The sequence below is a fragment of the Suillus clintonianus genome (genome assembly GCF_016758775.1).
Source record: "Suillus clintonianus strain FC179 chromosome Unknown DEU56scaffold_13, whole genome shotgun sequence".
In the NCBI taxonomy this organism is placed as follows: Eukaryota; Fungi; Basidiomycota; class Agaricomycetes; order Boletales; family Suillaceae; genus Suillus; species Suillus clintonianus.
Window position 1 is genome coordinate 179,755 of NW_024539237.1, and position 18,542 is coordinate 198,296.

At 46.2% G+C, this 18,542-nt stretch overlaps 6 protein-coding genes and 1 pseudogene across 7 annotated transcripts; 4 read left to right on the forward strand and 3 right to left on the reverse strand.

Annotated features, from left to right (window-relative positions):
* Window positions 1–2,795: 2,795 nt before the first annotated feature.
* DEU56DRAFT_753234 (uncharacterized protein) lies at window positions 2,796–3,227 on the reverse strand (the record flags this gene model as incomplete). The annotated part of the gene is made up of 3 exons (XM_041349701.1): window positions 2,796–2,965; window positions 3,008–3,120; window positions 3,184–3,227. 3 exons carry the CDS (start codon window positions 3,225–3,227, stop codon window positions 2,796–2,798), a joined length of 327 nt encoding a protein of 108 aa, XP_041211939.1.
* Window positions 3,228–3,816: 589 nt separating this feature from the next.
* Window positions 3,817–5,922, forward strand: DEU56DRAFT_909322 (uncharacterized protein; the record flags this gene model as incomplete). The annotated part of the gene is made up of 4 exons (XM_041357096.1): window positions 3,817–4,423; window positions 5,062–5,555; window positions 5,606–5,638; window positions 5,710–5,922. 4 exons carry the CDS (start codon window positions 3,817–3,819, stop codon window positions 5,920–5,922), a joined length of 1,347 nt encoding a protein of 448 aa, XP_041211940.1.
* A 1,149-nt stretch (window positions 5,923–7,071) lies between these two features.
* Window positions 7,072–7,914, forward strand: DEU56DRAFT_909323 (uncharacterized protein; the record flags this gene model as incomplete). Its single annotated transcript, XM_041357097.1, has 3 exons — window positions 7,072–7,350; window positions 7,406–7,451; window positions 7,523–7,914. 3 exons carry the CDS (start codon window positions 7,072–7,074, stop codon window positions 7,912–7,914), a joined length of 717 nt encoding a protein of 238 aa, XP_041211941.1.
* Window positions 7,915–10,454: 2,540 nt separating this feature from the next.
* DEU56DRAFT_927799 lies at window positions 10,455–10,844 on the reverse strand (annotated as a pseudogene; the record flags this gene model as incomplete). Its single annotated transcript has 2 exons — window positions 10,455–10,528; window positions 10,580–10,844. Coding segments are annotated over 2 exons (339 nt in total), but the record flags the coding sequence as incomplete, so codon positions are not given.
* Window positions 10,845–11,211: 367 nt separating this feature from the next.
* On the forward strand, window positions 11,212–13,156 carry DEU56DRAFT_753236 (uncharacterized protein; the record flags this gene model as incomplete). The annotated part of the gene is made up of 8 exons (XM_041349702.1): window positions 11,212–11,481; window positions 11,529–11,615; window positions 11,736–11,989; window positions 12,114–12,500; window positions 12,565–12,774; window positions 12,827–12,926; window positions 12,956–13,008; window positions 13,057–13,156. 8 exons carry the CDS (start codon window positions 11,212–11,214, stop codon window positions 13,154–13,156), a joined length of 1,461 nt encoding a protein of 486 aa, XP_041211942.1.
* Window positions 13,157–13,664: 508 nt separating this feature from the next.
* Window positions 13,665–15,940, forward strand: DEU56DRAFT_783372 (uncharacterized protein). The gene is made up of 7 exons (XM_041352151.1): window positions 13,665–13,721; window positions 13,775–13,895; window positions 13,971–14,023; window positions 14,089–15,052; window positions 15,110–15,418; window positions 15,468–15,542; window positions 15,600–15,940. Exons 2-7 carry the CDS (start codon window positions 13,827–13,829, stop codon window positions 15,723–15,725), a joined length of 1,596 nt encoding a protein of 531 aa, XP_041211943.1. The 5' UTR covers window positions 13,665–13,721; window positions 13,775–13,826; the 3' UTR covers window positions 15,726–15,940.
* Window positions 15,941–18,461, reverse strand: DEU56DRAFT_852119 (uncharacterized protein). The gene is made up of 10 exons (XM_041355205.1): window positions 18,212–18,461; window positions 17,692–18,143; window positions 17,274–17,638; window positions 17,079–17,214; window positions 16,983–17,027; window positions 16,787–16,928; window positions 16,633–16,728; window positions 16,524–16,582; window positions 16,177–16,470; window positions 15,941–16,123 (listed from the first exon to the last, which is right to left on the reverse strand). Exons 2-10 carry the CDS (start codon window positions 18,127–18,129, stop codon window positions 15,980–15,982), a joined length of 1,719 nt encoding a protein of 572 aa, XP_041211944.1. The 5' UTR covers window positions 18,130–18,143; window positions 18,212–18,461; the 3' UTR covers window positions 15,941–15,979.
* Window positions 18,462–18,542: the final 81 nt, after the last annotated feature.

An 18,542-nucleotide genomic window follows, 5' to 3' on the forward strand; every position in this document is an offset into this window, starting at 1 on the left:
CGTCCTCTAAGTTATCAATCGGAAGTCGGAATGTCAATATACCCGGTAGCCTAGGCCGTCGGGATATGACGGAAGGATAGGTAAGCTTCTAAGCCCCAAAATGCCCCAAGGTTGGACATGTTAGCAAGATTTACAGGGTTCAAGTATGGTTCCTGGATGCAGGCCAGATCGTAGACGTTCAGGTCTAAATTCTTCAGTAGGTGCTCCCATGCGTTGGGGGATTTTCTGAGATTTTATTGCCATATTCTAAAGTCATCTCACGCTGGGTTGTTGTTGGTTGTACTAGACATTAGTTCCAACCTGAGTTCTCATTAGTGCTGCCTGGGAGGAGTGTGTCATTTGGAGGAGGGGTGAGGGACCAGTATCTTGGGGTGCTTTGAGAGGTTGGTGATGGTTGAATTTCGTAGTCTTGGTGTTGGTCCTGGTGTGGTTGGTAGTTCTGCTGTTGGGGTTGACTGGCCCATTGATCTGGGAGGCAGGTTTGTGTTTTGGGGCCCAATGGGACGTTGTTGGGGTTGCAGGGGTTGCTGTTGAACGTTCGTGGTTGGTTGCATGGTCTGACCGTGTTCCAACCTTGGTTGTTGCACTGTGGGGGAGGGTGTCTTGTTTCACGTTGCAGGGGGTTGGTCTGATTGTTGAGGATTGGTACTAGCGTGTCATTCCAATTGGTGTTCAAGTCAGGTGTTGTTTCCCAGGTTAGTGGATCATCAGTTGGGAAGAAAATGTACTTGGCCTCATTGTTTTTCACTTTATAGGTGTCCCATTTCTTGACGAAGGTTGGGCATTCCCTGCTCCATGCCGCATGGCCCTTCTCCTTGCAGTTTGTGCATGAATAAAGTGTGGGGTCTTCTACTGTGTAGGCGTGGGTGCGGTGCTCCTCTCCACATGTGCTGCAAGTGTCTTGTTCCTTGGGGCATTCTGCTGCAATGTGTGAGTTGTTGAAAGAATGGCACTTCAAACATCTTGTTGGTTCCAGTAGGAGTTTGTGTGCGTATACTTTCGTTCCTGCTACTGACAAACCGAATCTGATTGCTTGGTTAGCACCTGCTTTTGTAGAGAAAGTTATTACCGCATGTGCTGTTCGCTGATTTGGGTTGCGCCGAGCTATGGGTTTGATGTACTTTGCTTTGCTGATCATGTGTGGTTTCATTCCCGCCTTCTTTTCAATATCTGCTAATGCTGCCATGTTCTCTGGGATGAATGAAATTGGGACGTTCTCGACCAGAATGTGGAAAGAGTGTTCCTTGATCATTACGTTGGGACCAAAGAACTCCAGGAAGTTGCTTCTATTGGCGGGAGTATTGAACCATTCTGCTGATGTCATGGAGTTGAGCTCATACAACACTCCACTGTGTGGGAGTCTTCTCGCCAATATGAATGTGAGATCTTTGGGGTATTCAATATTGTTTTGTTCCATCAGTTCTAGGGCCATCACTTTGACACGAGTTGAGCTTCTGTAAGTTTCTTGAGGAAGTTTGCCATGAGGAGTGATCATCTATCAATAAGGATTTGTCTTGATTGAGCTTCGCTGCAGGCAAGAATTTTGGTCAGTTGAGCCGGTGCTGCCGTTTTTGTCACTGCTGCGTATGACAATTGTCTGTTAGACTTTGGAGGCTTTTCGTCAACGTGGGTTTGTTGGCTCGCTCTGTGAGTCGCAGCCTCCACTATTCTTTCTATTCCTTCAGATGATTAATTGAGTTGGTCACGCACCTCTGTCACAGCTCCTTTGAGGGCTGTTTTGTGCATTATGGTGATTTCCACCAATGTTTCAATGTTGGTTTCGAGTGTTGCTATTGGGCCCTTTATTAGGGTGTCTATTCTATGCAAAACTTTCTCTAGGTTGCTGGCTTGATCAACTTCGTGGAGGATGAATGTGATGGCCCTTAGTATCTGTGTTTGTTGCTCCCAAGTTGGCTGCTATACTGAGCTCAAAGAGCGCTGTTGCTATGTTGTTCAGAGCTTTTCCAGCAACTGGGAGTGATAAACCATGAGTGCTGAGGATTTTTCTGGCTGTTATTAAACTATTAATGTCTGTTCAAATTCCCATTCCTGATGCATGGTCTTCTATGCTTTTACTAATTGATAGTAATGGCTTTGTGGCTGTGGTTTTGTGACTGTTCCTTGTCATTGCACCTGCCATGAGAACTGTGGGAACCATGGGACTGGGGCTGATTGCTCCACTATGAGTCATTGTTCTTGTTGCTGTGGGTTTGGTTGGTTGATTAGTTGACATTTTGTATTTCTATTTGGGAGGAATTAGTGGTAGATTGTTTTCTGTGGCACCTAGAGGTGTTGTTCGCGTTGTTGGGCGCGATGTTTGAGGTTGTGTTTTCCTGGGGTCTGGGGTCCTTGCTGGGGTGCCACTTGGTGTTGGTCCAAGGGGCGATCACGATCACATATTAGTACCAGCTCTTCCCTACTCTGCTGCTACAGGTAACCAGGCTGCTGCTCTCAATGCACTAGTATCCTGACAGTGTTAGATGCAATGCCCAGCGAACCCAAGACTTACCAATGTGACTGTGCACACATTTGCATGGGACAACTCACTGTTGTGACATGAGGATAGTATCAGTATCACACGAGGTATCATGATCTTGACACCACATCTGCCCCACGAACAACACTGCAGCTCCATGAATTAACAACTGGTGGTCTTGAGGGAGGTAGATATAGATCTACCTTAGTCGACAGCTCGCTTGTACCAGCCCAGGTATGTGCTATTTGTTATCACATCTATTATTCACTTATATCACTGCATCTCCAGACCAAAGTTGTGCTGCCATCTGCTAGTCCAATCAGAACAGTGCGAGGGGGGTTGTCAGTTCATCGCTCTTGGGCTCCATAGTACTGCCAGGGTCGTATTTTGGGGCTATGATGGAGGTAGGTGCGAGGGGGGTTGTTGGTTCATCACTCTCGGGCTCCGTAGTACTGCCAGGGTCCTTTGTAGGACATCTAAGTTGTGATACTGTATTTAAAGTAAGGTAAAAGATAAAAACAACAAACTCACGTGTCACAAGTTGCTTGCTTTGGAGCAAGTGGGAAAAAAGATTGAAGAAAATATTATCCAATAAGTTCATCAGAGGCGGATCAGAGCAACTGTCCGTGTCTGATACAGATATGCTAAAAGATACCACATATACCATATTAGAAGTATAAGTCAATAGAGATAGAAATAAAATTGACCTCATGTCAGCCTCATAGCCGCCAAGATCTGGTTCTGTAGACATTTTGAGAAAATCTTGAATGGATTTTGATAGCATGGTAGTGTTGCCAATTGTAGGACAATGGACTTAGTAGATTTTGTTCGAGTACGGGCATTGTGATTGGAGATTGAGATGACCTCATCTCAATACATGTCATTCTTTGCTGTCGACCTGCAACCTCCTGCAACCATAACTATATGAAGCCACATGCCTGGCAGCTGCCAGGCCCTCCTCATGTCTCTAATTTTCAGTTCCTGTGTAACAATTCTTCTGGCAGTGTGCATCACTCAGCATCTCTTAGTGATGTTTCCAATTCTCTTGAACAATCACCCATATCACCAGCTTCACCCCTTGATGACAGCCCTCAATGGGCCTCCAGTCAATCACTAGTGCCTCACGAGCAATATTCCAATGTAACTCATGTTTACATCTTGTGTCATTTCCATGAATGTTCCACTAACATATGTTTTTTTAGGATCACCTGTCATCAAACAGTAGCAAATCTCCATTTGACTGCTTGTCTGATGAATTTTCATCTTCCCATGTGGTATCACTGGCAAGACTACACGCACAAAAATCAGCATTGTTGCAAAGGAACAGAACATTAGAAGTCATGTTGGCAAAACTGGAGGGGAAGCTGGAGGAGGCCAAGTGTGATTGCTATGCTGAGCAGCACATACAGTCACTCAATACTGGGCCCACGACCTCCGGAGATCCTTTCCTTGCTGTCGCCAATGCTGCAGAGAAAGCAGATATCTATCCTGAATTGGACCGTGAGGATTACCCAGAAATCGTATACTGGCACAAATCAGACTATCTCAGTGATCATCATGGTGGTCGTGGAGTTATCAGGACAACATCCACAGCAGATTCTGGTGCCCACAATTTTATCACTAACGAGGATGGCATTGTTGTTTCAGAAGCATGCCAACGAGAAATGTGCGAGAAGTTTCGTGTGCTGTGTTTTACCCTCCTCCTCGCTGGTATCAAGACAGAGTCAATCAGCCATGCATTTTCATGCACACATTCGACAAGCTCAAAGTCCTGCAAACAACCTCTATCACTGACACATGTGATGTCTGCTCCTCCTCATATGAAGAAGACAAAAATGCATACCATTGCTACAGCAACTGCAGATGACAGCACGAGCATTGATATCTGCTCCAGCACCACCCCAAGTTCATTGGTCATTGTTCACGAACCTGCTGCCATGTCTATTAGTATGCATGATGTGCTTGTACTTAACAAAGAAAATGAGAATCACTGCAAGCAAATTTTTGACCAGTGTGGGGACAACAAATCTGCTGAGTAGCAGAAGGTGTTGGGTCTTGCTGCCTAGCTGCTATGCCTTGGGAGACAATGTAAGACCCAGGCTTTCTTGCCTAGGGAGTGCTCAAGCAGGGAGAGAGAGAGAGAGAGAGAGAGAGAGAGAGTGTGTGTGTGTGTGTGTGTGTGTGAGAGAGGGAGGGTGTCACTCCAGACAATGAGGCTAGAACTTGGTATCAGGAGCAAACTAGTGAGCTAAGAAGCTACAACCAGAGAAGCTACAAACTGGGGAAGCTACTACTTAACCCTAGAAGGGGAGCTACCAGAATATGAACTGAATACTACTACTGAGTGGAAGTGTAGGGCGAAGATTTGATGATTAGGTAAGCAGTCAAATGCCAACATAAACAAAGGAAAAAGGGGTAAGTGAAGCTAGGTAGAAACTGTCAATACAAGGCCACAGGGAACTAGTTCCCTACACCAAGTAAGTCAACCTCCAAGTCTCCTACCGTGTTCTGACATTGTCTTACTTAGATCATCTCTCCGACTCTACACCTTTATCAAAAAAATAATGTGAACCCATCCTCTTCAGTACCTGCGGCCCTCACTACTACGACCGTGGATCCAGATGACTCGGAGCTTACCCTTACAGCACTTCTCAAGAAGGCAAGCTTCGACAACTCTCCTGATGTAGGTGAAATCCTTCCAGATCGACACAGCAAAGTCTCCTTCATGGAGAAACTTCGGGCATCATTCAACAAACAAAAGGAGTCAGTAGCTCACTCTACACCAGCTATTTCAGCAACTGCGGGCACCTCCAAGTCATCAAGTAACAATACAACTGACCTTGGTGGGATCCTGAGGAAGAAACACACAGTGGCAGACTCATACTTGATCATGCATACCAATTCACACTCGACAACAGCATGGCGAGTTTTTTTCCATTATCGAGCGCAAGTTTTATTGCTAATTTTTGCTCTGTATAGTAACCTTTGCACTATCAACTGGTGCAAAGTCAATCACAAAGGCACAGTTGGACAGTTTGCCTCGTACTGGGATAATCTTGACGCTGTGGCAAAAAGGTGTGTGATTCGGACTCCTTGTGAAGTGTCTAGCATTGAACTGAATGCTTGCAGGGTTACAATGATCGCTCCAAACTCGTCAAGGCCGTGAGTCATGCCACTCTCTCGGTCCTCGTATTAAGGCTACTACTGCTGCATTCTGCTGACAATTATATCAGGTGAAAGCCACTGCTATTGCATCACTTCCCACAGCTGCAGCACTCGTTATGTTACAGTGGCCCCATCATTTTCCCATCATCATGCTTCCTGATCTATTCTTGTTATCTCTGACTGCTTATCAACATGCTCTGCATGAACATTCTAGATACTTCCGTCTATTCTTGCTATCTCTGACTGCTTATCAAGATGCACCGCATGAACATTCCAGATAGTTCTTTGATGTTCTTCTTGACTCCTTGACTTCTGCATCCGGCTTGGTCCGTGCTCTTTCTTGTTCACTATAAATACTGTGATAGCTACACCTGTATTTCTCTAACTTGAATCTACTTGGTTCTTTCCAATACTTGATCATCTTCTGAGGAAGATACTTGATTCTAATCTAGCTCTTATAAAAGAGGCTAGTCTATACTCAAACTTTGTCTAGAGGGAGAGCCCCTCAGACGTCTGAACCAAACATCGTAACACTTGAACTCCTTTATTGGATTAGTTACGCAAGAACTATCCAAGTCGTAACAGTTACCTTTGTCGCGCAACCAGCCATGTGAGGCTTTCAAACACTTGTTGACATTGTCCCATCCTTCGCAGTAGTACTATCGCATAGTCACATTTTTTTTACCTTTTTCACCCATTCTCTTCTCATACTCACACACTGTCCATTTGCTTGGTGTCGTCTGCTTTCTATCGTGTTCTACTCGCACCATACCATGTCCATTTGCTAGTTGCATGTCGCCCTGTAGCACCATTGTCAAATTGCATCAATTCTAACACCACAAGTTTGGACTGTATTCTCGTAGATTAAGTACATGTAGAGCCAACTACGGGGATATTGTGGCATCGAGCCGTTCAACGACAGCTCAATTCCTCTAGATTCTGCAGAGATTCTTCTGATCTACAATCTACAAACTGACTGAAATTTCTCCAGAGGATCTTGTTGAAACTCACCATCACTATTTTCATAGATTTCCCACTTGCGGGTTTTGACTGGGTCTGAGCCCCAGTGAGAACTGGACATTCAGTAATCTACCGGAACAGACGTAAATATACGCAAACATACTTTGTATGCCACATACCTCGTGTTATCTACAATTTTCAATGTGTTTCACCGACGCACATTTCGACTGTAAAACTCGTTGTTGTTCTTGCATTCTGTTTAGTTTTTCTTGCAAAGGTAGGCTGTTTTTTTGAAGACTGTTTGCTCGTATTGTGAGTTGACTTTGTTTTTAGCAAACGAAAATTGCATGCAACACCCAGTCCGTACAGCTGCCACTCGCACACATTGTAACACTACATACTCTCACCAGCGCATGTAGTCCTCCTCACGCTGTTGCTGCACCAATTATAATATATGCTTTTAGCCTTCGATGTCTGAATTTTGGTGTGTTTGTCGCAAGTACTGTAACGCTGAAAGAACCTCCATTCAATCGCAATCAATGTGGTATCGTCATCTTCAAGAAGCGGATGATGATGAAAAGGAAAACATTCGACTAGTGAAGTTCTCTGATGCATTTCGTGCATCTGCTGCTCCCACACCTAGCACTTCGGCTGGTCCGAGTGATTTGAAACATCTGAATGAATCTAATGACAACAATGACAACAGTGTGCCCTGCAAACGCAAACGATCAGAAGATGTCATGGAGCAGGTATGTGTATCATTGACCTGTACTTATGTTGACGTCTAATATTATATTGAACTAGGACACAAATATTACTAGTCGACAAGGCTCGCCAGCACCATCTCTTCGTGATGATTTCCCAGAGCCAGATCTTAATCTCCGGAGCCAGACATTGATCGATCTGATCCACCATGGCCAGACTTCAATCCTCTGGAGCCAAATTTCGATCCTCTGGGGCCAGAATTTGATCCTACACAACCCCAACCAGACCCATGTCCCAATCAACAGCAGCTACCACCCAATAACGAGCGCAGATGTAGCCCACTCTGGGACTTGGACCTAGATGAACTGTCTAATATGGCACGCATTCCAAAGCTCCAACAGGATATGCTGTTCATTTGTGCACTTCGGGAAGCTCATTTAGATGATGGTGTCGGACTCAAAGGTGAGGCTCTTGAGAGGCTCCGTAATCCCCCTTCCTACCCAGCAACTGTTGATGACCCTGGTATTGACTTTGCACTCTCGATGTTCCTCGCACTCGAACACTCATCAGAAGCAGCCTATGAGGACATACAAACTGCGGCTCATTGATGCTTCCCCGGGTCTGACATATCCAGCTTCTATTGAATCAAAAAAATCTTAGCTGACCTTAGCGGAGTTGATTCTCTTGTCAACCACATGTGCATTAATATGTGTGTCGCGTTTGTTGGACCATACGCGGATCACGAGACTTGTCCAGAGTGTGGAACACCCCGTTATGATCAGATCAAGCTCCGGAAGAGTCGAGGCAAAGTGAAAGTTCCGCAGGCTGTGTTCCACACAATCCCAATTGGACCACAAATGCAGGCCCTTTGGTGTGATCCTGACAGCACTCACCAGATGCAGTACCGCAAACGACGTACCCAACAAATTGCTGAAGAACTTGTGCGAAATGACGGCCTCGTTGATGCTTATGACGATCTGTTTACAGGCAGCGCATATCTCAATGCTGTTCAAGCAGGTCATATTGTCGAGAATGACATGGTCCTTATGATTTACCTCAACGGAGCGCAGCTATACGAGAGCAAAGAGTCAGATTGTGGATTTACATCTGGATTGTTGTGGAGCTTTCTCCCGATCGTTGCTACAAGAAGAAGCATGTCCTACCTGGTGGCATCATACTGGGACCCAAGAAGCCCAAGTTCATCAAATCATTTTCATTTCCCGGATTCCACCATCTCTCTGCACTTCAAAAAGAAGGTCTCAATGTTTGGGATGCTTCCCGCGACACGAACTTCATATCATATCTCTACCTTATCCTCAGTCTCGCTGATGGCCCTGGTTTACTCTCGTTGAGTAACCTTGTCGGGCATACAGGTCGCTATGGTTGTCATATGCACTGTGGGCTCCAGGGGCGTCGAAAGCCTGGTGCCCCTCACTACTATCCTGTTCTTCTTAAGCCCGACAACTACAACATCGTGGGCTGTGATCACGGCGACATCGACGTTTATCATCTTCCAATCGGAACATCTGCCACTTATTGTCAGAGCTTGCGCTTGCTGATGCAAGCACCAAACCAAGCACAGTACAAGCAATGCTGCCTCCAGACAGGAATTGTCGGACCGAGTTTTCTTCTTGGCCTTCAGCCTGATCACATCTTGGGTGTACCGGAGTGCTTTTCTTCCGAGATCATGCATTTCGCTGGCGCTAACACAGCAGCACTGTTCATGGATATTTGGCGTGGCAAAATGTCATGCGGATGGAGTGATGATCAGGAGAATTGGCCGTGGTTAGTTCTCACAGGTGAAACTTGGGTAAATCATGGCGCAGTTGTTGCTGCATTGCAGCCCCACTTACCCGGTTCATTTGGCCGACCCCCTCGTAATCCCGAAGAAAAAATCAACACGTACTGCAAGGCACAAGAATTTATCACCTGGCTGTTTGGATATGGTCCTGGAGTCTTTTATGGCCTGATTCCGGACCTGTATTATCGCAACTTCTGTCAATTTGTGTGTGGCCTTTGACTCATGAGTCAGTACAGCATCACTCCAGACCAGGTTCGCGAAGCTTCTGAGTGTTTTGCGGAGTGGGAGACAGAGTTCGAAGAGCTTTATTATCAGTGTTGTGTCAACCGTCTACAATTCATTCACCCATGTGTCCACTTGTCTAATCATCTTGCTTCAGAGTGCACTTGTGTGGGCTCACCAATATGTTCCTCACAGTGGACTATGGAGCGCACGATAGGCAACCTTGGGCAAGAAATACGCCAACCATCAAATCCATTTTTGAACCTAGCCCAACAAGGAATACAGCGGTGTCAAGTGAACGCTCTCAAGGCCATTCTCCCTCGCTATCATAAATCCGACAATGTCCTTCCTCAAGGAGCTTATGACTTAGGTGAATCTTACATTCTTCTTTGCAAATCCAACAAACGCCCAATCACCATTCCACCTGGTAGCACTGAAGCAGCAGCTATCAGCACTTATTTGGGTCGACCAGCACCAAGGTTCCGTCGATGGGCACTTTTGCAGCTGCCCAATGGTCAAATTGTTTGATTGGCGTGGCTAGAAACACTGAAACCTTTGGATAAAACCAGGGTGTCTCGCAATGTGAAGGTATATGTGACTGACTCGACTCTGACAAGGTTCAAATTAATGGTGTTGATTGTTTCGCAGAAATGAGATACTTCACTCAATTGGCTGTTTGGAACCCAAACAACCAGCGCCATAATTTATTTGAATCAGATGACGAAGACGAGCCTCGATGGCGATTTTCTAGTGTCGCAATCAAATCAGTTGTTTCAATGGCTCCGCACCGCCCAAAATTGCCTTCTGGTGCAGAGGAAGATCGCTTTTTTGTAATCGAGAAGCCAGGCTTAGATATTGCAAGTGTTGGAGTAACAGACAAGGACAAGGACAAGGAAGAAGACAGTGATGATGAGGAGGAAGGTTGATTAATAGTAGTAGTACAAAGGATAATCAACTATTTGTCTAGAAGCGCCTGTAGTTCTTGTTTTTTGTTGCAAACCTCGCACCTGCAACACCAGCTGGCCAGACTGGATCCTACACCATCACATGTCCAAAGTGCGTCGAGAGATTCCAGCTGTACTATGCTGAGTAGAATGCTGACTTTGCATTCCTCTGAACCAACGTCTAGGGCTTCAATCTTGCGGCTAGATCTGTAGCACGATGGAGACAGTCTTCTACGTCCGTAGCAGCCAGGAATGCTAACACAAAAGTGTCAATAAATGCAGGTGAGAGAAACAAAAGCCACTGACCGAGTTTGTCTGGGTATTGGGGTGATACAGCGGCTATGAGGACGTCTGCCATCCAAGCCGCACGTTGTTCTGAAATATCCTCTACTATTGCTTAGCCAGTCGTCCTTTCGCTGAAGCTGGAGAGAGTCCTTTGCAATACGATCGAGGAGGATGAGAGCAGCATCTTTGAATGATTTGACTGTTTCTCTTGAAGGTGTTCCTTCAGAAGAAGGATAGACGACATGGTGAATAGGAAGAGACTCTAATTGGTCTATTTGAGATGGAGGAGGGAGACGAATGCGCACGACACCGTGCGTAATGTCCGACGGTCTTCTCTGGAGGAAGTGCTGTGGTGTGATGGTGTATAGGATATAGGTGATGCGATGTTGAGAGCACAATTTGCTAAGTGAGTAGATAGATAGAGACCACCATTGACATTTAGACAAGCTGCATGTTGCAAATTGGCCTGGGTGACATGTGTTAGCATGATGAGTATACCAAGTGTGTTTGCAATATTCACGTCCCTCGGTGTTGCAGTGATAACAAGCTTCTTATTCATCATGATCTAACAATGCCTGCAGCTCCTAAATTTCCTTTCTCAACCTGTGACTTCATCATAATACGCATCTTATCTTTATACCACCATCATCATCATGAACTTCACGCCAACTGCATACAAGTCTTCTGCCCCTCAGAACCTCCACAATCTTTTGTCTAGTTCTCTCCTTAATCAAGAGCATTCAGGCACTTCTCCGAGTCTGTCAACACCGGAAACAAGCACACCTTCACCTCTTCTGGATACCTTTGGTCTATCTCAAGATGCGTTTCTAGATACCAGTCAGAATAATCTTAATCAGCCTCAACCTTTGGTGGGTTCCTCGTCCTGGAACAGACATGGCATGCAACCACTTAGTATGCAAAATGTGAGTTTGGTCTACTCCTATGTTTTGTTACTCATCGTGATGTTCAGCGAAATGGATATATGCGCTCGTCGGACCAAATTCAAAGCCTTCTAGAAGATAACGAGCACCTTCGCCAAGAGAATCTTGTGTTATCTGTAGGTAAAGCAGCCATTGAATACATGTTTTCATTCCAAAATTTTAAATATAATACTCATCCTTTTTAAAAATATACTAGAGAGGCACTTCAGAAGCTCATATGCACATTGAACTCACAGGGTCGTGAACCTCTTACTCCACAGGCTCCACCCATCGACCAGTCAAAGCTTCGGTTCTTCACGCTGACACAATTCAACGCCTGGCTCAAATGTGCGGACGCTAATATGAAAGAACGCGGACAGTTACCTTTTCTAGAGGACATGAATGGCCAACCTCTCTCACGTGAGAAAAAGGCTGCGATCTGCCAGAGTATGCGAGAGCTATGGCGAGGTTTCAAGATAAAAAAACCAAGCACCTTTGAAGTGGAAGAAAGGTGACCCAGAGATCCAGGATTTGTTTTGAAAGGAAATGGCTGTCAAGCACCCGGAACTTGCTCTCTGTGCGGACAATTGGAAGATAGACTATATCGCAACCGAACGATACCCATTGTGGGCAAGCACGCACCTCAAAGATCAAAAAGCCATTGTCAAATCGAAGACGATCAAATCTGAACCATCTTCCGTTAACTCAGAGAATGACAAGAACAAACCAGCGCTTCCAGCTGAGAAGCCAGCAAAAAAACACTCACTTACAGTGTCGTCTAACGAGGACTCGAGTGACGAGCTTGTTGAATCTCCACTACTTTCCAAGAAGGCGAAGTTGCATCACGCCAATCTCGATCCCCCCATTTCCTTAACGCCTCCCACTGAGATCACAACCTCCGACCAAAGCCCTCACGTAATGCTTCCCACTGAGATCACAACCTCTGACCAAAGCCCTCACGATGTAAATGTTATCAGTATTAGTATGCCACCGGTTATCATTCCAGTAATAAAGAATCCACTGTAAGTTTGATTTTCACGCTTTGATTAATTCTCACCTAAAGTCCACTAGTGACGTGCTCGACAGTAAATCAAGTGTTCGTCCTCTCCCTCGCATGATTTCATCCACTATGACCACCACCGTGACTCCCCATATCAATACCCCTTCAAGTCCCCCATCTCCCGGGCCATCTAATAACACCCCGCCGCCAGCAGTACCAGCTGCTCCGAGTCCGATAACACCAGCATCAACGACAAATGCAAAATGCATGCGACCTGGCCTGAACAAGAACAGACGGTAGGTATTTGATAACCGATACAGTGCGAAGCGCTAACATTGTATACTACAGCACGCTTTGCACTCACCGCTGGCTAAATGCGGTCACGAAGGACAGCACAACAACCGACTTTAAGATCTATTGGACTGCCTTGTCGAAGGACACAAAAAAAGTGAGTACTACTTTGTCTTGGTCACGCAGCAGTCTTACGAGCTCATTCTCATCAGCAATACGAGCTCGAAGCTGCTCAATTGGTATGTGGTACATCTGCTCGTGTCTACAGCATACTGATCTATCTACAGGTTGCCTCAGGCATCTGGCACACGAACACGGCCAATGTTATCCTCAATGTATCAAGCAGAACAGTCTACTAGCCGAATGAACAGGATCGTTAGCACGTAGGGGTGCGTGTAGGTGCAGGGCAGGTATTGGGAGCAGGGCGAGTAGGTAGCATATTTTTGTATCAACCAGCTTTGTACCGCAGTCAAAATGCATCAATTTCCGTCGTTTTTTGTACATTTCAGCCTGGCACTATTGAAATCAAAAGCTCGAGTCCCTCATATTTCCGTAGATTCACAATCTCCGTAAATCTACTATGTGTCCCATTATCTATGGACTATATGACGCATTGAAAATCTACGGTTTGCGTATGTTTGCGTGGATTCTATTATGTCCAGTTCTCACTGGGTCTGAGCTCCCAAACAGACTCCAATTGTGTAGCAAGTGTGCTGATGACTTGGGCTTTCCCACACTGTTGGCCTAGCTAATTTAGGCATGTGATCAAATCATGTGAATTGTTGGCAAAGTGCCAAGGACGGTGACTAAGTCATATGACAAATCATGTCAATAAAACCAAACAATATAGTCACATATATAGCAGTGACCCTGAGGATGATGATGAACCATTCCATCCTGATACCACTTGGCCTCACTGCATACATTGGCAGCAAATAATCATATTTCATTGGTGAATCTCAATTTTCTCATCTCATATTTCACAACTTCAAGATCTGGAAGTAGCCCAAGCCTTGCACTTTCAAAATTGACTACACAGCTTCCAGTTGCTCTCTGCATGATGAAGCAATGGGCAAGACTATATGACAAACCACTTATGACACACCAATCAGTAACTACACCCCAGGTCAGTGTTGCACACATTTTCATTGTTTCCATTTTTTTTTATTTCACCATTTCTGATCCAATCGTTCTTTTGCAGGGACAGACTCTTACCAAGGTCAATTTGATAGCCAGTTTCCACAAAGATGAAAAGTAAGTATTTACCAGCCATTGCCTCGCTACTAACTGTCCAATATCTAAAAATACTTATATTACAGGATCACTGCTGCGAGGGTGGTGCCTTCATCAGTCTCGCCTCCTCTAAGTCCAAATGAAACGGTCCCTCGACCATTTCGAAGTGCCACAGACAGAGGCATACTGCTTAAACGGCATGATCTTCCCTCGTGGACACCACTAGTTGCCTCGGAAAGCGAAGGCAGTACCGACGAGCTCCCTTCAGCTGTGGAGGAAGCTCCACCTTTGAATGTCAGAAAATCGCTGTCGCATCGACGAGAAGCCCAGCAAGCATCCAACCATACTTCGGGTGTCTGCTCCGAGTCGAGGTATTCCCGCGGCTCCCAAAGTTTGCAGGAGACACTGCAAGAAACATTCTGCGCCAATGGTTCATACCGTATCACGCCGCTAGTCACACCTATTGACAGCGAGGGGAGCAGCACCGACGTGCCAACTGTGACTTATAGCAGGCAGCGCCACCGAATTCAACACACTCACAGAAGCACGAGTCAGCAAGGCTCTCAGGCTACCGCGGTGGTCGATACTTTACTACCCAATGCCACCACAGCGGTTCCAGACAGAGCTTCGCAAAAAGCTGCTCCCGCTATCCGTTACGAGTCTGTGCAAAAAGTCATTGATACTGCATTGGATACTCGGGTAGCCAAAATTACTTGGCGTCGTCGGCGTCATACTGCAAGGTATAGCACCAACCAAAAGTCGCAGGACGGGACTTCAAAGACGAAGTTCTTTCCCTTCGAAGACGCCGTTTTTGATTTTGATGTTCCGACCTCCGCACGTCAGGGAGACCACCACAGTGAATTCAAGTCGTGGAAAGCTTTAGTCGAGGATGAACACCGTGCCCTGCCACGCAAATTTACGCGGATCCAGGACCGCGATCAAACTGCCATTCTTCTACAACAATCTAGCGGGGAGAAATTCAATGAACGATTGGATGCCATGTTCGGGGGTGCAGAGAGACCTCACTCGCCCGACGGATTGACCACTCGCGTGAGTACATGCATTGCTAACTAGAAACGAACACCAGCTGATATGTTGTAACCATAGGCAACTGCGGATTCAGCATCTGTCTTCGTGCCAGTGCGCGAGATTGCGGCAGGCAAAGAGCCCAGCCCTATCGGCGCGTGGGCGAGCGATTCAGGAACATCCGTTGATACGTCACTCTCGCAAAGCACCAAAGCCACCAGTGTTTCTGGGCGCAACGATGTCTCTCGAAAGAGGAGTTATACGGAGAGCCACCTTGAGGATGAACCTGTTCGAAAGAAATATAAGATTCAGATTGCCAAAGACCAGGTGTTCAAGTGGATTGCAGCGTTACAACGACTTGTCAAAGGAAAGACGAAATTTGACCACAAGGTGCGGAATGAGTCTCCAACTTCTGGACTTTGTTGTTCACAAATATAAGGGCATGGAGGATTTAAGCGTAGTGTTGGCTGAGATAGAGTCTGTGTATCTACACCTGGACTCAGAACTTGCACCGGTTAGTCAGTTTTAATGATTCATCCGCAATATTCTCAGCAGGTCTGTCTATGTTTAGGTCCCTTGTCTGCAAGACGTCTTGCAGCAGCTATCGAAGTTGGAGGACATTCCATTCAGAGACGAACATGACCTTCGCCGTCGTACAGACGACATAATCGCAGAGTGGCCGAGCCCCAAAGCCTAAGTGACAGAACCGATAGAGAGATTTGGAATGGTTTTTGGTGCATTGCGTACATTACCTGGGGGCAAACTTTTATACCAGGCATTCAACACACAGCTTTTGGCGGCGTTAATCGAACTCGTTAGTAGTTACTAATTAGGTCTCATAGTTGATTGGGATACCGGGCTCGTGTTCTTTCATCCGTGCAATATTGGAGCAATAATACAGAAATATACCGTGAGCTGAATTGTGTTTTCTTTGACTGCACACACATTTCATTAGCTAGCTTCTTCAATCTGCCGTCTCCAGCGCTTCTGTATATCAATCATCTCCAGAAATATATTGTATTTGGCATCTAGCAGTTTCTTGACTGTTGACGAAGCCCCAGGGGCCACGAGGGTACCAGCAGGTGTCATTTCGACCTGAATGGCAACAATCAACATCTACACTCGGCAGAATGCACAGAACGTCTTACCATGATCTTCCACATGTCTTCTCCGTCCTTAACGCCCTCCGCTGCAATCCTTCCCAGCATTGCTGCACCGAGAACGACCGCCTCAGAATGCGACTTTGGCAGGATGACGGGGATGCCACATGTGTCTGCAAAGAGCTGCATTATCACCATATTCTTTACCTGCCCGCCAGACAGATACAGAGAGGTAATGTCATGCCCAGCCGTGTTGAGGGCGTCAATGATGTGGCGTGTTTGAAGAGCGATAGCTTCCAGGGTAAGGTAGTACTTGCGAGCGAGGTCAGTGATAGATGAGTCCTGAAGTAATTAAGATAACTTGGTTGGAGTTCTCAATCGAAGCGGTGACTTACCAGCTCAAGACCGACAATGGAACCTCTCATTCGAGAGTCGGCAATTGGAGACCTGTTTCCTGCGATAGCTGTGAACTTGAAAAATATGTATCACTGTAGTTTATCTCACCATGGAAATCGGGATAGAAATGTACATCCTTCGTAAGCTCCGTGTAGGAATCAACATTATCTTCGTGTCGCAATTTTTCGAGGATGTCCAGCAAGACTATAGACAAACATAAAAACACTATTTTCGTTGCTCCAGTATGAAGAGCTACACGAACCAACATGGATACACTTTCCCTCTTGCTTTGCACGTTCTTTAAGTTCAGGATACGCGGTGTGAGTAGTGATGATAAAGTCGATAAGCTGTCCCGTAGACGACTGGCCCCCTTCATTCATCCACCAACCAGGGAAAGCTGTGTCCTATGAGAATATACTATAAGATATCGCACATTATGCGGATTGGCAATGGTATACCCTATATGGGCCCCACACACCCTTTACAAAGACACCATCCCGACTCTGCGACAATGTTGACGTCTGACTGAAGATGAATCGAATAATGTAACTCACCTGAATAATATGACCAGTGCTTGTTCCGGCAACAATGGCCAAACGGTGCCGAGACTCGTCGAGAGAAGGAAGCACGTTTGAAAGTTGACCATTCTCCGTGTACCGAGCGGCGACCGTGCCCATCCAGCCAGCATACCTAGCACAACGCCAATAGCATTCATAGTGCAATAGACAGATTGATGGGAAATGACATACCCGTCAATCAGACCACTTCCAACAGCAGTACCTTCCACCAGTCCAAGTTCTTCAGCTGCCTTTCGAGATAGGCCTCGACCAACCGGGCCTCCGGCAATCTGCGCTTGCCCCCTGGCGGCGCCCATCTGCTTCCAGTTGCCACCATCGACAAGTTCACCGAGACCAATGCGCTTGAAGAAGTCCGGCTGCCAGCCTTTGTCAGGAACATAAGAGCATTTGCACGTAATCGAACAAAAAGAGCGTGTGTTATCTCCAGTTGCCTTATACGTGAAAAAATCGGGAAGATCAAAAAATTGGCATCTGGCGAACAGGGCAGGGTTCATGCGCTTCTTGAGCCAAAGAACCTTAGGTACCTCCATCTCAAGCTGCTCGCAAAGTAGAATCAATAAGGTAAAACGAATTTTCAGCTGCTACATACACTCATGGTTCCGCCAACATAATTCAAGACGATTGACCCAGTGGAGTTGATAAGTTCAGCCTCATTTTCGGCACGATGGTCTGCCCACAGAATGACGTTCCGATCGCCATGATTGCCAAGATCGCCACCCTTGGTCACTGTTATCGGATTCCCGTCGAAGTCTGACACGGCGAGAGAGCAGGTGGCATCGAAGCCAAGTCCTTTGACTGCGGTTGCGGGAACGTTAGACTGCTTTAATACTTCCTTCACCGCGGTACAAATCTGCTCCCAGATATCGTTCGTCGATTGCTCGAAGATACGGTAATCATGCGGATCACGCCAGGTGATGGTATCCTTCGTGGAGGACGCTTTGATCTCACCGTTTCGTGCAACGAGAGACGCGCGAGCAGAGCCAGTACCGATATCTATACCGATGAAGTAGGGCGTGTCGCAACTCATTGCAACAAGCGAGACTATGGGAATAGTAGTGGTCAAGGAGGGAAATGAGCAAGTACATGGCTGATTTAAATCAAGTTCATACCTATCAGCGACTGTCAGTAAGTACGACATCGGACCCTGAGTTGAGCCTGAATCAATGGCACTTGGTCGACACCTTGCTTGGTATAGCTCCGTATCCGGTACGGTACGGTTCATCGCGCTATCATGACGTCGATATGATGCCATACCGTGGCGTATCTACCCACAACAGGTCAGCCAAGGCCCAAGGGCGCGTTATATGGCGCTGCGTTTAGTCGAGGCGAAGAGAGTCACGAGCTCGAGACTGTCGTGTCGAAAGAAGGTTGCGTTTAAAAATAGTTTATCTTTAATGTTATCATCTCTCTTGGGTTTTCGCAAATTATTTAATTATACAT